This window comes from Eptesicus fuscus, chromosome 9, assembly GCF_027574615.1.
Source record: "Eptesicus fuscus isolate TK198812 chromosome 9, DD_ASM_mEF_20220401, whole genome shotgun sequence".
In the NCBI taxonomy this organism is placed as follows: Eukaryota; Metazoa; Chordata; class Mammalia; order Chiroptera; family Vespertilionidae; genus Eptesicus; species Eptesicus fuscus.
Window position 1 is genome coordinate 44,441,609 of NC_072481.1, and position 18,149 is coordinate 44,459,757.

General features: G+C 36.2%; 1 protein-coding gene across 1 annotated transcript in view; it reads right to left on the minus strand.

Annotated features, from left to right (window-relative positions):
* The window catches only part of ITGB3BP (integrin subunit beta 3 binding protein), a 48,917-nt gene that overhangs the window by 10,846 nt on the left and 19,922 nt on the right, over positions 1-18,149 (minus strand). Inside the window, exons 4-7 of the mRNA XM_054720868.1 lie at positions 9,856-9,922; positions 3,786-3,864; positions 2,374-2,467; positions 1,593-1,652 (exon numbers count right to left, since the gene is read on the minus strand). Of these exons, the coding sequence (XP_054576843.1) occupies positions 1,593-1,652; positions 2,374-2,467; positions 3,786-3,864; positions 9,856-9,922 (300 nt within the window). The remainder of the gene's footprint in view (positions 1-1,592; positions 1,653-2,373; positions 2,468-3,785; positions 3,865-9,855; positions 9,923-18,149) is intronic.

Sequence of the window (18,149 nt, forward strand, 5' to 3'; positions counted from 1 at the left end):
AACTGAAAGGCGAGAATTGTTTAACACATGGAAATAACTTTAATGTCTTAATAAATGTTTAGGGAAGGAAACAATTCTTTTGGAAAATTTTCTCCATTAATTATCAGCAGTGACAATTCACTTATTGTTCTATAATTTTCCCTACCTCATTTTCCAAAACTGTTGGCAAAAGCCAACTATGTAAAGCCTAATTTTAAATTAGTTCTAGGAAATCACAGATTTAAAAGAAAATCACACAATTGGCACAGAATATATAGAGTCAAGATTTCCTCTAATTGGGAAATAATAAATGTTCTAATTTCCTATTATAATTCTCTAAAACTTGTCAAGTTTAGAGAGAATGAAACCACTAAAACCCTGATATCAAGTTCTCCAGACAGGAGAAACGAAGTCTCAAGCCTTTTAAGAAAAGGGCTACCATCACGTTCCTAAATGCTTGGGATCACAATGAAGTTAGCTGCTCAACTGAATAGCTCAGGAAGCCAGCCCAGCTCCCTTCCCACAGGGGTTCTGGAGGAGGCTTGCCATGGCTGCTGGCCTGCTATGACTTAACTGGAACTGACCAGCAGGGAATCCTAGTGCTTTCCATTGCAAAGTCATCACCAGCTGTTAAAGATCCTAAAACACAGTCTTAACAGAATAGATTGGCTGAACCAGTTTCAGTTATGCTTCATGTCTGAATCTGAAAGCTGGGATGACTGGATGATTTGATTTGTTTTAGGAAGAGGCAATATGGAATAATGAAAAGATCATACTTTTTGAGATCAGACTGGTCTCTAGTTGGAATCCCCTGTCTGACACTTAAGTAGCAGTGTTTGGGCAAGTTACTTAACATTTTCTGTGACCTTGTTCCTTACATGTAATGGCAATAATAAGAGCTATCTTACAGAGCTGCTGTGAGGATAATAATTATAGTAATTATTGGACCTCAACAGTCATCACTGGTACTGAAAAATGATAGACTAAAACATGGCCTACCTATGCATTTCAAGGCCTACCTCTAGTTTGTAGAGATTGCTAAATGGCATTCATGTCAGTAATATTAAAATGATGCCTCTTAAAGTTGGTTAAAAGATTTTAATATTTAACAGCCCGTGATTATTTTGCTTACTGAGGTGTGGATGTGCATGTGTTATGGGAACTTAAAACCTGCTAATTTAATTACCCATACTGTTAAATGCTCAGAGGCATAAGAGTTAACAGTAGATTCAACATCAGTAACGATCTGCAAGTTTTCAGAACATTGGTTACAAAGTAACTTTATGCTTTGTGTCTCCTTCTAATTCACCATTAAAACCTGCTATATATTAATGCACTGTTGCCCCATTTGTCTGGATTCTCAAAAAAGAACTTTTAATAAAACTACAAATCTTAAACTGAAACTTATATTTCAAAAGATATTTTAAAAGTTCAGTCATCAGTGAAGTTGAGCTCATCAGAACTGGTCTTCTGCTAAATGCAATACAAAATTTTTCAAAAAAGATTCCTGGTCTTTTAAGAGTACCCTAAAAAACTCATAATGATTGGTTTTAAATGGTAAAATGAGATGAAAGGATTCTTTTTACATAATAAGTTAAAATACAACTTTTTACCTTTATTAGAAAGTTCTGAATTCTTCTTTTCAAACAGTTTTTGTTTTATTACTTTTGTCACTAGAAGAAAAAAAATATGTTAAGAATTAACATGGAACGTGAATAATTTCTCATGTTGGAATAAACAACTTCATGAAAAAAAAATTCAAAGTAATACATATGCATAGGCAGCAAGTACAAAATGCAATACCTTATCATACTATATTTAAAGAATGAGCACTACATAAAAAAAGCCCAATTACAGTTTTGAAGGTACATTCTTTCCCTTTACATTAAAGAGGAATCCCTGAAATAACATATCCTGGGGTAAAAGATATGTGGCTTTTTAATTCTTTAAATACTATTTCTATCACATGTCCAGTAGTGATATATATAAAGAAGTCTATCAATGAGTGGCTAAAAAAGCTGTGGTACATTTATACCATGGAATACTATGCATCAGTAAAAAAGAAGAATCTCTTACCCTTTGAGACAGCATGGAAGGACCTTAAGTGAAATAAGCCAGTCAGAGAAAGACAAGTATCATATGATCTCACTTATATGTGAAATCTAATTAACAAAATAAACTGATGAACAGAGTGGATCCAGAGATATGGAAGCATGGACCAGAGTGTGGAATCTCAGAGGGAAGGCAGAAGAAGATGGATGGGTGGGAGGTGATCAACCAAAGAACTTGCATGTATATATGCATCATCCATGGACACAGACAATAGGGTGGTGAAAGCCTGGGGCGGGGGCAGGCTAGAGGAGAGACACCATTGTAAATTCATAATCTTCTTACTTAGTTCTTTCGTTTTCTTCATTTCTCTTTTTAAGAAACATGGTCCATAAGAAATACCAATGAGATTTTGAAGCTTTCTATTGTCCTCCAAAGCCTAAAAGAAAGTCATTTTAAATGAGTTAAGTAAGTTCTCTTCAAATATAGCATTACTGGCAACTCTAATGAAAATATTATTTTCTTCATCTGAAAAACTTAAACTCTATGGTAGGAAATTTTCTGATAGGTCAACTATTGTGAGTCTTAAAATGCTTGCATAAAAATAATTTATTAATTAAAAAGACTAAACATAATCTATAAATTTACTTTTAAATATGAAAAAGATAGGTATTACTAAAATATTATAGTTTATTAATGTTCATAAAAGAAAAGAAATTGCCATGAAAAGTAAATTAAACATATCCTCTACAAACTCTTTCCTGAATGGGATTCTCCAATCTGAGGCTTTTCTCCTATTCTCTATTTTCAAATGGGATAGTAGAATTATGAAATATTATATGCCATATGTGCCAATATATTGGACAATCTGGACTAAATGGAAAAATTCCTAGAAACATACACTTCCAAAACTGAAACAGGAGGAATCAGAGAATCTAAATAGACAGGTTACAACTAGTAAAACTGAAGCAGTAATCACCAATCTGCATTCCCATCAAAAGTAAAAAAAAAAACAAAAAACACTACAAAGAAAGAAAATTATAGGCCAATATGCCTGATGAACATAGATGCTAAAATCCTCTACAAAACATTAGTAAACAGGGATCCAGCAATACATTAAAAAGAGCATACACCATAATCAAATGGGATTTATTTCTGGGATGCAAGGTTGGTTCAATATCTGCATATCAATAAATGTGATACATCACATAAACAAAATGAAGGATAAAAATCACATGATCATGTCATATCAGAATTAAAAAAAGCATTTGATAAAACCTAGCATCCATTTATGATAAAAACTCTCAGCAAAGTGGGAACAGAGGGAACATACCTCATCATAATAAAGGCAACATATGACAAACCCATAGCCAACATCATATTCAATGGGCAAAAACTAAAAGCATTTCCCTTAAAAAGGGGAACAAGACAGGGATGTCCTCTTTCATCACTCTATTCAACATAGTACTGGAAATCCTAGCCACAGCAGTCAGACAAGAAGAAATAAAAGAAGAAAGAAGTAAAACGGTCATTATTCACAGATGACATAATACTGTATGTGGGGAACCCTAAAGATTCCACCAAAAAACTACTGAAATGAGAAATGAATTCAGTGAAGTAACAGAATATAAAATAAATATCCAGAAATCAATTGCATTTCTATACACCAATAATGAACTATCAGAAAGGGAAACTAAGAAAACAATCCCATTTACAATTGCATAAAAAAATATATAATATGCCAAAAAAGTGCAAACCTGTGTAATACTTAAACTTTGCATTATTTCCATGATTTCCTCTGATGATTTCTCAACTTTAGATAGCAACACTATTAATCTATGAGTAAAGAAAAATATTGTATTTAGCAAGAAGATCAAGCATTTAAACAAAAGTCATTTCCAGAACTTTCTTTTTTAAAAAAGTATTTTACATTCAGTTTTCTATGCATTTTCTTTACATTTTTTCAAAGTGGTTAGAGATGTAAATGCTCCTCCTCCATTCTTTCATTCATTTACAAGACAATATATATTATCAACCATCCTGTCTTTTAGAGTTTTGCTTTTTCCAATTCCCATTGAGCAGGAGAAAAGATTGTAGACCTAAGAAATGTCCAAACTTGTAGAGAATTTTTATTAAGTGTTTATCTGAGCCACACTGGCAACATGTTGGGAAGCCTGATCTCAAATGCTCCCGGAGAATGACAGTTTTGTTGTTTCTTTTACACATTTGGAATTAAGGAGGGAATGTGAAAAAGATTACACGAAGGTGGGAGAAAAGTATAGGATAGTTAACAAGATTATGTGCTCCCTTTTGGGTGGGTAAACCTTCAAGGGGTCTGGAAAAGAGGACTGTTCGATAGTTCAAAGGTGTGTTAACCTAGATACACAAAAATAGTAGACAGGGCTGGATTAAAAATCTTTCACTAGAGAAGTTACACTCCTGGGGCATGATAACCCACTATGACCTGCCCAGTTAGGAATTGATGACCAGATCAACCTGTAAGGTTACTTTCAGTCAGATTTATTACAGGGCCCCTTTTTTGTCTACAAGATGTAGTTGGTTTACTCCATTCTCCACTATACCAGTTTGAGAACACTAATAGACCATCATCTCCTTATTTACCTAGATCTAAGCCTATGAATCAGTGTTACACAGTGATTTTTTTTTAAATAAAAAAGTTTTATGGCTTTAATATATTCCAATGTGAAAAAGATACAAAGGCACTCTCAAAGAAACAAAGAAAACTTCACTTGTAATCCTACCTCCCGAACATATCTCTAGTTAGCATTTTAACATTCTGGAAAAATTCCTTAGTTGCTGTTTTTTTTTAAAAAAAAAACATTTCTATAACTTTATATCATACTTCCTTTCTTTATATAACATTACATATATATAATTTTGGGCACATCATCCATGGCTATAATTTTGAAGGCTATAATTTGGGGTCATGTACACGTTTTTTTTTAATTGAAATATATTTGACACATGTAAATTTAAAGTATACAACATGTTAATTTGATAGATTTATATGTTTTAACTAGAGGCCCGGTGCACAGATTCGTGCACTGGTGGGGGTCCCTTGGCCTGGCCTGCGGGGATCGGCCAAAACCGGCAGTCCTACATCCCCTGAGGGATGTAGTAGTGCCAAAGCGGCAGGCAGCCAGGGAGGAGCCCGAGCCCGGGCCTGGCACCACACTGCACCGCTCCTGCTCATCCCGGCCCTGCTGTGCCTACCGCTGCCAATGCTCGGTAGGCTTGCTGCCGCTCCGCTGCAGTCTCCGCGCCCGTCCTAGGGCAATACCGGTGACCCATGACCAAGAAGCAGCTCGGGCTCACGCCCAGTCAGTCCCAATGCCGGTCATGGTCTGGATGGGGGAGGGGCGCACAGGGGGAGTCTCCACGGGAGAAGCTCGCACCGCCACAGCTATGCTTGCCAGCCATGAGCCCGGTGTCTGGCACCTGTTGGTCAGCTGAGCAGTGCTCCCACTGTGGGAGTGCAATGACCACCAGGGGGCAACTTCTGCATTGAGCGTCTGCCCCCTGGTGGTCAGTGCATGTCATAGCTACCGGACGACCGGTCGCTTAGGCTTTTATATATATATAGATAAGATTGCCATTGTAGTGATAATTAGCACCTTTATCATCCAATATAATAAAAGCCTAATATGCTAAGTGTCCAGTCGTCCAGTGGGCTGTTCAACCAATCAAAGTGTAATATGCTAATGATATGCTAAGGCTGCTCAACTGCTCACTATGACATGCACTGACCACCAGGGGGCAGACAGTTGACCAGTCGCTATGACGTGCACTGACCACCAGGGGGCAGACAGTTAACCAGTTGCTATGACATGCACTGACCACCAGACACCACTGCTGCTGGGGTCTGGCCGATCAGGACTGAGGAGATGGGCCGGACATGCTCTGGAGCCCTCCTGCAGTCCCTCCCTGGCTGGCCAACCTCCCACATCCCACCCCAGCCCCAATCGTGCACTGGTGGGGTCCCTTGGCCTGGCCTGTACCCTCTCACAATCTAGGACCCCTCAGGGGATGTCGGAGAGCCGGTTTCTGCCCGATTCCACAGGCCAGGCTGATGGACACCACTGGTGCACGAATTTGTGCACTGGGCCTCTAGTGTTACATAATTATCATCTCTTCTTAGTGGTTGAAATAATTAAGCTCTAGACTTAGCAAGTTTGAAGATTATAATAACAAATATTGTAGCCTATATTCACTATGCATTTAGGACTTATTTGTTACTTGTCTCAAGTTTCGGACCCTTAGACAACATCTGCTCTATCCCCCATGCTCCATCCCCTGGCAACCAATATTTTATTCTGTCCTTTTGAGTGATTTCTTTTTTAAGATTCTACATATAAGTAATATCATATAGTATTTGTCTTTCTCCACTTGATTTATGCCACATAGCATAATGTCTTTGATCTCTACCCATATAGTTTAATATGAATTTGAGGACAGGCTTTTCCATTTTTGGAAAAAATGATGGAATTTTGATGATTATAATAAATCTGTAGATCATATTGGGTGTAGGTAGTAACATCTTTAAAAATATATATATATTGATTTCAGAGAGGAAGGGGGAGGAAGAGGGAGAGGAGAGGGAGAGGGAGAAGGAGAGGGAGAGGGAGAGAGGGAGAGGAGAGGGAGAGAGAAACATCAATGATTAGAATCATTGATCAGCTGGCTCCTGCATGCTCCCTACTGGGGATCAAGCCTGCAACCTGGGCATGTGCCCTGACCAGGAATTGAACCATGACCTGTTGGTTCATAGTTCGACACTCAACCACCGAGCCACACTGGCCAGGCATAACATCTTAACAATATTAAATGTTCCTACTCATGAACACAAAATGTCTTTCCATTTGTTTAGATCTTCGGTAATTTCTCTCAGCAATGCTTTGTAATTTCAAGTGTATAAGTCTTTCATCTCTTTAGCTACATTTATTCTTAAGTATTTTATTCTTTTAGGTGCTATGTAAATGGAATTGCTTCTTTAATTTCCTTTTCAAACTGTTCTGCATGTATACTGAAATACAACTGATTTTTGTGTGTTGATCTTATATCCTGTAATTTTGCTGAGTTTATTATATCTAGTAGCTTCTTGTGAATTCTTTGGGATGACCTATATATAGGATCACGTCCTTTGCAAATAGAGTTTTATTTCTACCTTTCCAATTGCTACTTGAAAGCTCACTGATATAGGAGCTATTCTCCTTTTTTTTTTTAGCTTTAATATTTGAAATTTATTTCAGTTTCTGTGCAATGATACAAAATTACATCAAGTGGCATTCATAAAAGCTCAGTAAAACATTAGGTACTAAAAAATCCTTATTAGACCAAATAAGCTTTAAAAAAATTAGAGTTAAGTTACAAAAGCCAAAAATATAAAAAAATTCAAAAACAGTGGCAATCTACTAATTGGGTAAACAAAAAAGAAGGGAAACAATGTCAATAATCAATCATTTATTTAACACGGTAGATTTCTGAATTAAAGGAATATCTATCAGAGTGTGAGGAGGCTGGTTGTGTTGGAAGCTTGAAACTACTCAGCTCAGACACGACCCTTTAACAGAGGAGTTTCTAACTTGGGATATTTAGGAAATTCACATGTGGCTTGTGGAACTAGCTGAGTTGAAATTCAGTCTTGGCACTGGATATACTAGTACAGTTAAATTAAACCTGAAAATCTCTTCCCAGGATCCTCACTTAAGCAAGGCCATGCCAAACACAACCTTCCCTGCAAGAGTTGTCAGCAAATAGCTGTGCATAGGAGTGATTCTAAAAAAAATGTGAGCTGTAAGTAAATTGGTAGGTTCAGAAATAGAAAAAACAAACTAACTATAAAAAGTTAGATTAAGTGGAGCTGTTTCAGGGGGAAAGGAGCAGATAATTCTGGCTTGCTTACATGGTATCACTCTTGTCCAAAAACATTTCCTCCTTCATTGCCTCCTTTCACTTCTAAGTTTGTTATACTTCATACAATTGTATTAGTCATTTGGTTTAGCAGTTATCTACTTTCAAATACATTATATATGATTCAGAAAGTCTTAAATGCCATCTGCTTTCACTGTATGTCCTTTTGTACAAATTGAGATTAAAAAAAATATATGTGGTTTTTTAAAAATTGATTTCTAGACAGAGAAGAAGGGAGAGGGAGAGAGCGATAGAAACATTAATGAGAGAGAAATATCAACATTGAACGGCTGCCTCCTGCATGCCCCCCAACTGGGCATCAAGCCTATAACCCAGGCATGTGCCCTGACTAACCAGGAATCAAACCAGTGACCTCTTGGTGCATGGGTCAGCGCTCAACCACTGGGCCACACTGGCTGGGCCTGAGGTTGTTTTTTTTACTCTGTACGTATATTGTTTATATTTAAATATAGTAAGTTAAAAACTGCTTTTCTCATAATATAGTTGAGACAGATTTCACTGAGGAAATGGGAACTTTGATTAGGGGAAGGAAGGAGTAGTAATTTACAACAAAAATGTTTTGGGATAGGGCACATGGAAATATTTGGAGTTGGGGGGAACATGGCTAGGGAAAGAAGCTAGGAAAAGCAAATGAAGGGGTAGTGATAAATGCAGGAGATGCCAAACGAGGGGGCTTCTTTGAGAACTTCTTCCCTGCATCACTATTGTACTCTAAATGGCACTCACTTCCTATCTTTTAAAGCAGCTTAGCTACATTATGTAAAAAAATTGACTTGTGGCCCTGACCTGGGGGTATAACTACAAATTACCACACTATTTATATGAAAAATTCATTCTGAGTTCCACTAAATGATTTAAAAACATTTTGAAACATTACCCTCAACCCATTTCTAAGATGAGGAAGGTATCCTATATAATAAAGAGCTAATATGCTAATTAGACTGGACGGTGGAATGACCTTCCGGAAAGACCAGTGGGCGGGGGGTGGGGCCACGAGGCAGCTGGGGCTGCGAAGGCCTATCCTTGAACGAATTTCATGCATCAGGCCTCTAGTATTAACCCTTTGCACTCGCTTGCTTTTTTCTCGAGCTGCTACCGATGCTAACCGTGTTGAGTCACACTCGACATCCGAGTGCAAAAGGTTAACATAAGACCATAATCTCATAATGGGTAGAAACTTCATTTTTCTCATGTCTATCCATCCATCATATTGTGTGGCACCACAGAAGATACAGCTAAAAGGGTAAATGAGCTGGACATATGAACTACTTTGAAAATTTAATCCTGTTCTTAATTCAATTTTTCTAGCCTCAGTGAACAAATATTCTTTCCCGAATACATAGGCAGTAGCTTTCTGCAGATAATGACTTCATCCAAGGCACCATTGGCAGTCCAATATGAATATGGTTGGTTGCTGGCATGTTGCTTTCTAGGTTCCTCTAGATCCCTTACTCTGTTGGTTTCACTGTATTCTTAGCTCTTGAACCAGCTATTTGTTAGGCATTATGTTCCCAGACAACATAAATCTGTAAGTCTGATTTATGTAAATTTGAAAAATCAAAGTAGTTCATACGTTCAGCTCATTTACCCTTTTAGCTGTTCCTCAGTTTTACCTTAAGCTGGTCTCTTATATAGAGGCTGGGAAAACTGGGCTCAATGAGTATTAAAATTAAGGTATCATATATCACCATCATATGAACACTGTAAAAGACATCACAAATAAAGTATTTTACTTCTTTAAGAAAGAATACTTCCAACTCAGGTATGACTATCAATTTCTGCAAAGAAATAAATTTCTCTTAAATTATCACTCACAAAAATATGATCCTTTTCTTTCAAGACATGTGTATATTATTTCAAAAATAACAAACTTACTCATCATCTTTTGTCGTAGGTTTATTTCTCTGGGTTAAACTGAGATGATTCAAATTTTTTCTCTTTCCTATACATGTACAATAAAAAGAAGAATGTAAGGGGAAAATTGTCAAATTTTAAATAAAATTTTGATCACCAAATTTTAAATAAAATGGTAGACAAATGAAAGTAGGAAAAGAAAAAGTATCCTGAAATTTGCTATGATAAAAAATAAATCACTATTATGGATAACTTCCCAATAACTATTTTATGTTTTTCATTTCTTATTCTTCTATTTTTTTATTCATGATGACATTATATAGAGAAAAACAATTGTTTGAAAAAATTTCCATTGGGGCTTAGTATAGTGAAGAGAAAACTAGAAAAACTAAGTTATCCTTCACATGTGTGCAAAATTGTGTTTGATTTCATAACTCTAGTAGAACATGATGTTTACACTTATTAGAGGTCAAGTAAATGATTGTTTAATGAGCTAACCATTTAGTTGTTTGTTCTATAGTACTTTATAGTACAATATACACTACATACTTTAAAAATATTTGATGTATAACAAGTATTTGAGGATACATTAGCATAAATATTCTCAGTGTCTTACATATGTGGCCTTTGATAAATGTTTATTGAATGAATAAACAAGCAAATTAATGAACAATCTAAACTCTTTACTACTAAGGACAAATAGAAAAGTAAAATCATTTTTCTAAATGATCACACGCCCCACACATACACTACTACATATTTTTATGTAGTTCCATTTGTTCAACAATTGGCACAGGAACTATTATTTACTCATGTTCTCATTATTTTTATAAAAAATTGTTTGATACAATGTATGGTGAAAAACTATCTGACTCACCAACAGAAATATAATGTGAGTCACTTAATGTAATTTAAAATCTACTAAAATTTTTTAAAAAGGAAAAATAGGTGAAATAAATGTTAATATTCCACTTAACCCAATATACCCAAAATATAATTTTAACAACATAGAATATAAAAGGATTACAGATAATTATAATTAATATTCTTTTCTCACACTAAATCTTTGCTATGTGGTGTGTACTTTACACTTATGCACATCTCAATTCAGATGAGCTACATTCTAAATGCTCTATATCTACATGTACTGAACAGTATAGCTGTAGGCGAACACTGTTGGAGGATCCAATACTTCCCAATGAAATCAAATATACAGCTAAAGTAAAGGCAATTTCTTTAAATTTTCAAGTGTAATTTATTAACATATAATGAAATATATTGTCTGGAACAGACTTTCCAATACTGGTTTATATTTTTTCTTCATTTAATTTTTATTTCATTAATCTTACTTGCTCCTATTACTAGTGGGAAAACATAATTAAAATATATTTTCTATGCTCTGGTATTTATAATTTTAGTGAGTGAGGTCATTCAGAAACTGATTAATAATAATTTCCACATTTGTTACTTTGAATGTATGCCTTCTCTCAAAAAAGTTATATCATAAATAAGTTGTCATTTCAAAATAGACTTTAATGCCAAAAAATAAAACTTATGATTTAGAAATTTTGCTAAAGTACTAATTACCTACCTTGTTTAACTTTTCATTATCTGACTTGTCTATATCCTTAAATTCCAAACAGAATAAATTAATATGGTTAAGAGTTTATTTAATTAAGTTTAGAAGGGTAAAAAGGTAACAATAATTTTGGAGAACTTTGAGGAAATAAGTCTATTAAAATCTGTCTCTCTAAAGAAAAAATTAAGCCGGAAATGTATATTTTGTAGAAAACCACAAGTGAAAATCCATGATACATATTAAACTTTATTTAGAAAATTAATATTAACTAATTTCCTGAATTTTGTACTGTGCTGTCAACATTCAATAAAGCTCCCCAATTAAATATTAAAATTATTCTGTTCTTGCCCTGGCCGGGTAGCTCAGTCGGTTAGAGCTTTGTCCCTATATACCGAGGTTGCGGGTTCAATCCCTGATCAGGACACATATAAGAATCAGCTAATGAATGCATAAATAAGTGGAACAACAAATTGATGTTTATGTCTCTCCCTCCTCCCCCTCCTTTCCTACCTCTTTCTAAAATCAATAAATACAAATTTTAAAAAAGTCCTGGCTACTGTGACTCAGTTGGTTGAGCATCATCCCATGCACCAAATGGTCACTGGTTGGATTCCTGGTCAGGGCACATGTCCAGGTTTCAGGCTCCATCCCCAGTAAGGGTTGTGGCAGGAGGCAGCCAATGGATGTTTCTTTCTCTCATCTATGTTTCGATGTTTTTCTCTCTCTCGCCTTCCCTCTCTCACTCCCTTTCCTTTCCTCTTTCTAAAAATAAAAATAAACAACACACACACACACACAAAACCCCTCAATAAAAACATATTTAAAAAAAAAATAAAATAAAATTATTCTGTCCTTTTAACTTGTAATTAATTTTCACATTTTAGCACCAGTCAGTAATGTTATGTGAGAAATAGTAAAAGAATATATTATTTAATTTTTCACCAGTTGTTCAATACCTTTCTAAACATTTTTATTATTGTATAATGTAATCAACAGCATTAATCTTAATCTTGTCATAGAAGGGCTTATGTTTATGATATATATTTCCAATTGTTAAATAGGAGGAGTATTAATGTCACAAAGAATAACACCTGGATCAGTTATCCAAGACTTGAGTAGACTCTAATATATCATTAAGAGTCTTCTAGTTACTTAATAATTACTTTCCTTTATTTCATTCCATTCTGTTAGCAATGAACATATGCTAAAGGGCTGTGGATTCTATATGGTCTTTTTCTTGCTAGGTAATAAACAGTTGTGTACTTGATTCCCTTTAAATGTAACTTTGCAAAAACACTGGTAATAAACATGCCTTCACTAAATCTGGACTACATTCAAAATTGTATTTGGACTTTCCAGTAAGGCTCCAGGGATCCTTTTCACTAACTAATGATGATAGCTTTCAACAGATCATAACATTTAGAAGTACAACCAATGATGATGATGATAATGGCTAATATATAGTATTTTTAGGAGTAGGCACTGTTTTAAATGTTACATATGTTAAGTAACCAATCTGTACAACTCTAAGGCAGTCACTCTTATTCTCATTTTACAGATGAGGAAATAGAGGCACAGAATGGTTGCATAATTTATCCAAGTCCCTAAAGCCAGTACATGGCAGTCAGGATCTAAACCCGGCCACCTGGCTACAAAGGCTATGCTCCAAACCATGATGCTATGCTCATTTACTAATAGATTAAAGTTCAAACAAGTTTAGGCTAGTATCTTGATGCTACTAGATACACATAGGTTATAGCTGACACACAACTCAAGCATCATTTGATTCCAAATCAAAAGTTATGACTTGAGAAAAACCTGATTGACCCAGAAAGATTCAAATTATTTGTGTAAGGTGTCACATACTAGTTAGCAACTTTTTTCTAAGACAGTTTGCCAGATCAAATTGGAGTTTGCAGGCTATAAGGCAAATGGAATCCTGTTATTATTTTAATTAACCAAATTAATATTAGTAAACAAGTGTGGATAGTGAACATCCTTTTAGAGAATCAATTCATGAAAAAGTAACAATGTTAATGGCACTTTTTAAGTTCAAAATACCTTTACTGAGTCCCATAGAAGAAAATATAGTATTTTAAAAATATTACCTATATTATTGAATAGAAAGCTATCAATGAAAATATTGGAACTGCTTTTTATATGCTAAAACATTAATATTTGAGAAGCAGCAACAGAACAATAAGTTTTAAAATCTTTCATCCATATTAGATTGTGGGCCACATTAAGAAGCATTTGGCTCACATATCTCAAATTGTTTATCATATAGTTAAACTATTAGTTTATCAGCTCTTTTAAAATACAGATCATGTGTTCCTTGTTCCACTTAAAAAAAATCAGACTTGCCAGAGCCTACCATTTGATCAGTCTTTTCAAAGACCCTTCTTTTAATTTTGTTGCTTTTCTTTATTATTGCCTGTTTTCTATTTAATAATCTCTGTTCATATCTTCCATTATTTCCTTTCATCTACTTTTTCAGGTTTGTTCTATTGTTCTCTATCTTTCTGAGTTGAATGATTAGCTCCTTATTTTCAATTATTCTTCCTTTTTAAATATATGTATTGTAAGTATAAATTTTCCACTAAAAACTGTTTTGACATAATGCAATATTTAGGTATAAAATTTTCCTCTAAGTGCTGATATGTCTTCATTATCATTCAATGTCTAAATATTTTATACTTTCCATTATGATTTTTCTGATCAATGAATTATTTAGGAGTTTCTTGGTTTCCAAACACGTGTGCTAAAACTTTTAGAGGGTGGCCTTTTTTATTATCGATTCCTAATGGCATGAAATTTTGATCAGAGAATGTGATCTGTGTAACAGCAATTTTTAGTATGATGAGACTTCTTTGTGACTCCAAACTAGTTATGTTTTTGTAAAAGTTCTGTGTGCTTTATTTTTTTGTTAATCCTCAGCCAAGGATATTTTTCCCATTGATTTTTAGAGAGAGTAGAAGTGGGGGAGGGAGGGGAGGCAGGAAGAAAGAGGCAGAGAGAGAGAGAGAGAGAGAGAGAGAGAGAGAGAGAGAGAGAGAGAGAGAGGAAAGAAACATCAATGTGAGAGAGACACATCAATTGGTTGCCTCTTGCATGCACTAGACCAGGGCTGGGGATTGAACCTGCAACCCAGGTACGTGCCCTTGACAGGGAATTGAACCTGAGACCCTCTGATGTGAAGGTGACATCTAACCAAGGAGCCACACTGGCCAGGGCTATATGCTTTATTATATGTGGGTATAACCTTTGTTTGATCATTAGATCAAGATTGCTAGTTGGGTTCAAACTTTTTATCCATTCCATTAGTTTTTAAGAGAGGAAAAAAATCTCCTACTATGGTTAGGGATTTGTAAATTTCTTCTTGTAAGGCTGTCCTTTTGTCTTATTTGAGTTTTTGTTTTACGTGCAGAGATTCAGGATTTTCTGGTATTGAATCTTTCTTTCTCAAATTATGTAAAGATTCCTATTATCTTCAATAATACCTTTTTGCTTTAAAGTCTGTTTTAGTCTATATTAATGTTCTTATACCAACTATTAGCTTCTTTTAAAAGCTAATGTTTGCTTTGTTTTCTTTTTCTGCTCCATATACATTTAATTGTCCTATGTCTTAAAATCTAAATATTAATAATATTAATAAAAACAGCTAAAATATGTATTGAAGCTTACTGTATGCCAGGCACTAATATAAATTATTTTGTGTATTAAATAATTTAATTCTCACAATAATCTTGACAATTTTCCCACTTTATAAGGAAGCAAACAAAAACACAATTAAAAAGTTAATTTACAGATTTTCCACCTGCTCCCTGAAAATTACAAGGACCTTAAATCACTAACTCCTTTCTGCTCCCTCATCTATCTTCTATGCTATTATGGAATATTATTTGTTTTTAACCCTCCACACATCAAATTGTTTGTCTTTTGCTTTATAGTCAGCACATTTGTATTCATATTTTAGTCATTAAGTTTACAATTAAGATTTACCAATTTGTTTGCTAATTAATTTTTCACCAGTATGCTTTGCATTCCATTCCTTTACCTGAGGTTTGGTTTGCTTCTTTAGGAAGTACATTCTTCAGTAATCCTATCAAGGGAGTATCTGTTAATGGTAAATTCTTAGACTTTATCTGAATACTAGAGGCCCGGTGCACGAAATTCATGCACGGGGGTGTGTTGTCCCTCAGCCCAGCCTGCACCCCCTCCAATCTGGGAACGCTCGAGGGATGTCCGACTGCCCGTTTAGGCCCGATCCCAGTAGAATGGGGCCTAAACGGGCAGTCGGACATCCCTCTCACAATCCAGGACTGCTAGCTCCCAACTGCTCACCTGCCTGCCTTCCTGATTGCCCCTAACCACTTCTGCCTGCCAGCCTGATAACCCCCTAACCACTCCCCTGCCAGCCTGATTGATGACTAACTGCTCCCCTGCCAGCCTGTTTGCCCCTAACTGCCCTCCCCTACAGGCCTGGTCACCTCTAACTGCCCTCCTCTGCAGGCCTGGTCACCCCTAACTGCCCTCCCCTGCAGGCCTAGTCCCCCCCAACTACTCTCCCCTGCAGGCCTGGGTCACCCCCAACTGCCCTTCCCTGCAGGCCTGGTCGCCCCCAACATCCCTCCTCTGCTGGCCTGGTCACCCGTAACTGCCCTCCCCTGTAGGCTTGATCGCCCCCAACTGCTCTCCCTTGCAGGCCTGGTCCCTCCCAACTGCTGTTCCCTGCTGGCCTGATTGCCCACAACTGCCCTCCCTTGCAGGCTTGGTCCCTCCCAACTGCCCTCCTCTGCTGGCCATCTTGTGGAGGCCATCTTGTGTCCACACGGGGGCAGCCATCTTTGACCACATGGGGGCAGCAATCTTGTGTGTTGGAGTGATGGTCAATTTGCATATTAATCTTTTATTAGATAGGTTAGAGGCCTGGTGCATGGGTGGTGGCTGGCTGGTTTGCCCTGAAGGGTGTCCCGGATCTGGGTGGGGGTTCCCTTGGGGCGTGGGGCGGCCTGGGCGAGGGGCCTGTGGTGGTTTGCAAGCCGTCCACGCTCCTCAGCGACCCAAGTGGAGGCCCTGGGATCTGGGATTTATTTATCTTCTATAATTGAAACTTTGTAGCCTTGAGTGGAGGCCTAGGCCAGCCAGGATGTGCAGAAAGCTTGGCTTCCTCCATTACCGGGAAAACCCAAGCCTCTTGCTCTCTCCATGGCTGCAGCCATCTTGGTTGGGTTAATTTGCATATTTGCTCCTGATTGGCTGGTGGGCGTGGCTTGTGGGTATAGCTGAGGTATGGTCCATTTGCATAGTACTCTTTTATTAGATAGGATACCTTTATTTCATCTTCACTTCCTGAATAAAAAAATCAGCTGTTATTTCAGGCTGGTATTATTATTCCATTTCCTGCCGTAATGGTAAATTGATGATGATGAGAAGTCTACTATCTGTCTGTCATTCCCTTGTAGGTAATTTGTCTTTTCTCTGGTTGCTTTTAAAATTTTCTCTTTGTCTTTAATGCTCTAGAGTTCAACAGGATATGATTAAGTATGGATTTGTTTTAGTTCATCCTGCTCAGACTAAGCATACTACCCTAATCTGAAAATTTCTATTTTTCCTTAATTATGAAAAACTGATGGACACAGACAATAGTGTGGTGAAGGCCTGGTTAAAGAGCGGGAGTAGAAGGGAGGAGGGTCAAGGGCCAAATAAAAGGGACATCTGAATATTCTCAACAATAAAGATAAATAAAAAACTGAGAATTCCATAGAGCCTTTGTTTTATATGAGTTAGATCTATCAATCTTTACCATATAATGAATTAAAATAGAGAACATTAAAAAAAAATGTATAGTCCTTACATCTTACAATACCGGTTCTGCCCCATTCTCTTACTTCCTCCTTCTGGAACTCCTATTTGACACAGGTTGGAGCTTCTTCCTCTATCATATTCCTTCATTGTTTGATCATATTCTCTTTATATCTCTGTGATGTTACACTGTCACAGTATGGGTGATTTCTATAGATCTATTATGTAATTTACAAGTACTCACTTTAACTATACAAATTTATTGTTTATCCTGCTACCTTAATTATCTAAAAATAAGTCTGATGCATTCTTGGGAGTAAAGGAGAGAAAAATGTACCATTCTTCCTCTACTGTGAAAAGCAAAGCAGTTTGGAGAAATTTGCTAAGGGGGAGGAGAGGGCAGCAATATAATGACACTCACACACATATATAATACATATGTATATGTATATGTATATGTATATATGTAATGATAAATAAATGAATATGTATGTGTGTTTATGTCTTAAATGTATGAGGTGGAATCGGTCACCCCATTTTTGGCCCATGCAGAATAAGTAGAGGGATGACTTAGAATCAGATTTTCTTCTTTTCATAACTACAAATGGATTTACATTTAATATTAAGTCATCTGTTCACATACAACATAGTTCAGATGTATATAGAATGTACATATCAATACCTGGACCAAGGGTATTCCAGAATAAGAGAACTGTAAGTACAATGACCTTGTGGAAAGTGGCTCAGCATGATTAACGAATAGCAAGAAAGAATGGCTAAAGTAGTGTAAACTTAGGAAGGTTAGTAGAAAATGAGGCAGGTGATATGCTCAGGTATTAGATGATGTATGGCCTTAAAAGTCATAATAAGGTTTTGAATTATATCCCAAGTATGATAGGAAGTAAGTAGTGCCTCAAATGTCCTTGAAAAT